Consider the following 6,129-nt stretch of genomic DNA (forward strand, 5'->3'; position numbering starts at 1 on the left):
AAAAATTCAAAACAGACAATTTTACACACACACACACACACACACTTTTTATACTGGGGTTCGAAACTTTTGGGCGTTGGAGTTACAGTTGAACCATTTTTACATGCCTTCAGGACTGACCTTCTTGTTGAACTCCAGAGCTTTGTGCTTGCGGTCATGCCTCACGATGTCTCCGCTCTGATAGGTCTCCTTCATGCTGCTGCTGGTGCGCTTCTGCCAGCGGTTAATACGGAGCACGCCGAGACGCAGCGTACGTCCCTGAGAGGCCTTGATCATGGCCGCCGCTGTCTCGTGCTGTTTCACTGGAATTCCATTCACCTCCATCACATAGTCCCCCGCTCGCAGTCCACTCCGGCCCGCTGGAGAGTTGGGCATGCAGTTCTCCACCAGCAGGGGACTGTCTCCCACTATGGTGAAGCCAAAACGACCATCAGGCCCTGGGGCAATGTCCAGCTGTAGTGGTTAGTTTTTGCAAAGGAAAAAGAAGAGAGATCTGAATTCTCTTTTAGACAACAAGGTTACCTTTATTCTATCTATCTATCTATCTATCTATCTATCCGTCTGTCCATCTGTCTATCCATCCATCCATCCGTCCATTCATCTATGTCTAATATCTGTCTGTCTGTCCATTCATTAATCCATCTATCCATCCATCTATCTATCTATCTATCCGTCCGTCCGTCTAATATCTGTCTGTCCGCCCATCCATCCATCCATCCATCTATCTATCCGTCCGTCTAATATCTGTCTGTCCACCCATCCGTCCGTCCGTCTATCATCCATCCATCCATCTAATATCTGTCTGTCTGTCCGCCCATCCATCTATCCGTCCGTCCGTCCGTCCATCCATCTAATATCTGTCCGTCCGTCTGTCCGTCTATCTATCTATCTGTCTGTCCGTCCATCCATCCAATATCTGTCTGTCTGTCCATCCATCTATCTGTCCGTCCATCCATCTATCCGTCCGTCCATCCATCAATCTAATATCTGTCCGTCCGTCCGTCTATCTATCTATCAGTCTGTCTGTCTGTCTGTCCGTCCATCCGTTTATCTATCTATCTATCCGTCCGTCCGTCTATCTATCTATCTGTCCGTCTATCCATCCATCCGTCCGTCTGTTCGTCTATCCATCCATCCATCCATCCATCCATCCACCCATCCATCCATCCATCCATCTGTCCATCTATCCATCCATCCATCCATCCATCTGTATGTCCATCCATCCATCCATCCATCCATCCATCCATCTGTCCGTCTATCCATCCATCCATCCATCCGTCCGTCTGTATGTCCATCTATCCATCCATCCATCCATCCATCCATTTAGTTATTAACAGTAAAATATAACATCAATAAAAAACAAACTGACCTGTTCAATTCTAGACACAACTCCGATGCTGGGCGGCACAGTCTTGAGGGTCTGAGCCAGAGCGACGAGAGCTTTGGTGCTGAGAGAGGAGACGTTCTGCCCATCGATCTCCAGAACCTGGTCACCTGGCTGCAGCCCGGCCATGTAAGCGCTGCTGCCCTCCACCACAGAGAGGATGTAACTGGGTCCATCTCCACCCAGCTTAAAGCCAAAGTCCTCTGGCCAACCCTGGTTATTTGCTGGAAGTCCCAGTTCTGGGAAAAAGTCAATAAATTATGTATATGAACAGAAATAGAATAATGAGACCCTGAACAAAGGGGGGAGGGGGTGGTCAATATCAAAAGTAGGAATCAGTGTGTGGTGTGTCCACCAGCTGCAGTGCATCTCATCCTCATGGACCGCAGAAGATCTGCCAGTTCTTGTTGTGAGATGTTACTACACTCTTCCACCAAGACATCTGCAAGTTCTCATATTCATGGTTTCATGTTGATCCGCTGTCCTTTCTCTCTCCCTGTAACACCGTCTCACTGTCTTACATTATGAACATTGCAGTTTATTGCTCTGTTCACGTCTGCAGCAGGACTATGGCATATTCAGAGACACTGACAGGTGATCACATGGCAGATGATCAGAGACCCTGGGCATCTTTCTTAAAATACAGTATCTTGAAAAAGGGACGTAAACACACACACACACACAAAATACTCAACAATATATCTAAAGCAATATCTAAAAATATAGAATTCTAACTTTAGAATATTTAAAATATTCACACCAAAAGACATCTCCCATCCATCCATCTATCCAAATCTATCTAGTTCATTTGACTTGTCTGACCTAATAACAGATAAAAAAAAAAAAAAAAAGAAGGTCAAGCAATTACTTTACGCACCAATATTCAGTGGGAATTCTCTCAGCACGTTAGGGTTTGGGTCTGTGGAAGTGAAGAAACACATTAATTTGTGTATGTATGTATGAAATGATTGTGTGTGTATGCATTATATACCATATTATATAAGGTAAAATGGCATAAGTATTATCTACACTCTGGAGAGGAAAAAAATTGACTATATATTTATATATAAATATACATAATATAGTATATATATAGTGCATCTAAACTATTTAATAAAACATCTATAATACAAGAATATTTTTCTCAGGTAATGACTATGCGGTCACCGCCTTACAGAGCTCCATGTTTTGCTTTACGAACTTACAGAAATCTTTGGAGGCACTGCGGGATCCTGATCGGCTTTGGCGAAGAGAGAAACGGCCCTTCTGGCTCTTCAAAAATCTTCTCATCATGGCTTCTGGGTCTTCTGAATGGTATTGAAGTCAAGCTCTACGAGGTCACCTCAGGTCAGGTCATCGCCCTCCTCAACAAGTCACTGCTCCATTTTTTACCAAAAAAGCCTTCAGTGAAAGAACTGATCCAGCAGGTTTAGCCTCCATCGATGAAGAAATCAGTCCAGTGTAGATCAAGAGAGCGCTGTCAAGCTCTCTGCAGCCGAGGCTCTACATCCTCCACTAAGTTGGTCCAGTCCTAACTCTCATGCAGAGTACCGAGCAGAAATCTGGGACAAGCTAGCTGGGTCTTTTAATGATTCTTTTGCAAGAAAAAGGTACAGTGAAGCCCCATTTTTCTATAAATACCTCCCTCTCCCTCTCTCTCTCTCTCTGTGTGATGCTGGTGGTTTGGGCCCTCTCTCAGGGCTGAGGACTGACCCAGAAACTGCCTGTCAGAGCAGCAAAGGATGGCGCTCCGATTAGAGATCCTCAGAGATGCTGTGGTACAGTTAGATATAGTCTGGTACATTTAACTCCAATTCCCAGTCTAAGAATCTGATCCATTCTTCCAACTGTTCCTTATGCAGCACAAAAAAACGGTCTCAGAACAGCAGGAATGGTTAACCTCCAACACTGCAGTGAGAGGTATGATTTAATATGATATTAATAGCATTTACAGCATGACGTCAGAAAGTAATGAGGAGATCTGTGGCACTCAGGGCTGGTAACCAGAAGGTTGCTGGTTTGACCTCAGCTAAGAAAAAGCAACAGCACATCACAATTGTGCCCTTAACCTCAGGTTGTAGGGAAGTAATTAAAGTGCAGTGAAGTACTTTGTTTACTTTCATGTAAATAAATATACTCCAATTACCTTTGAATAAAAGGATCTCCCAAAACTTTTCAACAAAACAAATATTTAACCGAAAATAAAAAAACCTTAACTAAAATAAAAAACAAAAGAACAATATTATATATATATACAAAATTTATGCAAAACAAAAAATTATATTTAAAAATAAACAAATATATACAATTTCAACAAAACAATAAATACATAAAAGTAAAATAAACAAAAGCAAAGTAAATTAAAAACAAAATAATTAAATATATACATTTTAAACTAAAAATAATATATAAAACTAAAAACAAAACAAAAAGAAACAAAAAATACAATTTAAACAAAACAAAAACTAATAACACAAACCTAAAAGCCAAGTAAAATACCTAAATATATACATTTTAAACAAAACAAAAGTTAACCTTGAAGTTTAGAAAACAAAACAAAAAGAAACAAATCTATTAAATGTAAACAAAACTAAACTATTTATAAAACTAAACTAAAATTAACAAAAGTCAAGTAAAATAAAAACAAATAAATATATACATTTTAAAGAAAACAAAAATAAACAAAAAATGTAATAACAAATAAAATAAACAAAACAAAAGCCAAGTAAAATCAAAACAAAATAACTAAATATATAAAACTTAAAGCAAATATATAAAACAAAACAAAACAAAAATAAATAAATCTATAAAATGTAAACAAAAGAATAAATAAAACTAAACAAAACAAGTCAAGTAAAATCAAAACAACCAAATATATACATTTTAAACAAAACTAAAATAATATATAAAACTAAAAGAAAAAGAAATCTATAAAATGTAAACAAAACAAAAACAAGTTAATTAAATCAAAACAAAAAAATTCTAAATGTAAACAAACAAAAAACTAAATTAAATAAAACAAGTAAATAAAAAAATAATATGAAAATATCGTATTACAACAACGAGAGTATACAAGATATTGTGCTTAAATTGTACAAAAAAATATGAACGATTGTTTATATATATAAAATTCCATCTTATTTGTATGTTTTGATTGTGAAGTGAAATGTGACCTGAATATCTATAAACGTCCAGTGAGATCATTTAACAAAAGCAATTGCACTTGCTGGCTATAATGGAGAGATAACAGTAATATATAACGTGTGTTAAAAGGCATATGATGTTAAAAGATGACCCTTGATAACCCTATTTAATATCACGCTGAAACATGTCAAACCAGAGGGCTTTTCAACGGATCAGTAGCAAGTCAGGTCAGGATTCAATTATAGCTGGAAATAAAAGACAGATGTCATAATATATGGGCATATGTGAAGGCCTGGAGGGGCAAAGCACTGCGCATGTGCAATGATGAGCTGATGGGAAGGAGGACAAGTAGAGTCAAGGTGACCAAAGCTTCATCATGAACCCGATCTGCCAGAATGAAGCGTCTACTGCTACATCGATCTATCGCCTAATGAAAGAACAGAGCGGACGTGAAAAATACACCAACCTCGTACTGTATTTGCCTTGCCAAATCTCAAGACGACAGAAGCCAATGCGGGCTTGTAGACTGAAATATATCAATCAGTCAGGCACAAGTTCAATGTTTTGAGCTTTCTATTCATAAAAGGAACAATGTATCCACAAAAATATGATGCAGCACAACTGTTTTTATTTTGATCAAATAAATGCAGCCTTGGTGAGCATAAGAGACCTCTTTCAAAAACATATAAAAATCTTACTGACGCAAACTTTTAAATGTTGGTGTACTAAGTTCACATTCTAATTTAGTTCACAATATTGGGTATTAGGACTGGACAGATGCATGTTTACAGCCGAATCGCGTCACTTGTCTTCCTCAAGCATCGTGAATGTCTTCCACTGGTCAAACAGATAGTCCCATCCCAAACTCACGTCATTGCCAATGTTGCTGTGTCCAGCTGGACAAATAAAGCGATGTTTCGTAAGCATCACAGAGCCAGTCTTTGCTCACAGTTCTCTCTGCATCTGACCTGGAAAAGAAGAAAGTATTTTAACATTGAATAATGACACACTTTGCGACAGCTGCCATTGGGCATTCCTTATTCTTGAGCCCCGCCCTCTGCTGAATTAAAAGAGGTAACTTTCCTCCGCCTTGCCTATAAGCAAGGACTAAAATAAAGCAGTTCACTGTGAATTAATATTGATTCTGGAATAATAAAAAAAAAATCTATTTTAAAATAATAATAAAATAATAATAATAATAGGAGAATCGATTTTTTTCCCCAGTCCTAATGGACATCCATATAGTCCATCAGTTTGTTTAAATAAGCAAAAATTACAGTAATGCACTTATTATGAGCATAAACATTAAAATATACTTTCAGCCACTTATTATACAAATTATTAAACATGTTAACATTACCACTGTGGTTTAAAAGAAAAAGAAAAAGAAGCTTACTAACCTTGACTGGCCAAAACCATATCCAATTTTTCAACTCCTGTCTGGATTATGAACTTCGAAACAGCAGAAAGGCACTGTCTCCATGTGCAGGTATTAAGTCAGAAAACCGAACGTTTATTGAAAACTCCTATTGAAAAAGAACATATTTAGACATATTTAGCTCTTTTCTGATTTTAAACACTCCAGAAAGCCTTGTCCCATA

General features: G+C 37.9%; 1 protein-coding gene across 6 annotated transcripts in view; it reads right to left on the bottom strand.

The window, feature by feature from the left end:
* Positions 1 to 3,057, bottom strand: part of grid2ipa (glutamate receptor, ionotropic, delta 2 (Grid2) interacting protein, a) — a 30,182-nt gene extending 27,125 nt beyond the window's left edge. For 2 of the 6 annotated variants that reach the window (XM_084405745.1, XM_084405744.1), the window contains exons 1-4: positions 2,590 to 3,056; positions 2,262 to 2,303; positions 1,370 to 1,623; positions 121 to 453 (exon numbers count right to left, since the gene is read on the bottom strand). In XM_084405745.1, coding sequence (XP_084261871.1) covers positions 121 to 453; positions 1,370 to 1,623; positions 2,262 to 2,303; positions 2,590 to 2,677 — 717 coding nt within the window. In that variant the 5' untranslated portion in view covers positions 2,678 to 3,056. Of the gene's footprint in view, positions 1 to 120; positions 454 to 1,369; positions 1,624 to 2,261; positions 2,304 to 2,589 lie in introns of those variants that run through there. The other 4 variants (XM_084405743.1, XM_084405742.1, XM_084405746.1 and 1 more) reach the window with 4 other exon arrangements.
* Positions 3,058 to 6,129: the final 3,072 nt, after the last annotated feature.

This window comes from Rutilus rutilus (genome assembly GCF_951802725.1).
Source record: "Rutilus rutilus genome assembly, chromosome: 1".
NCBI classification, from domain to species: Eukaryota; Metazoa; Chordata; class Actinopteri; order Cypriniformes; family Leuciscidae; genus Rutilus; species Rutilus rutilus.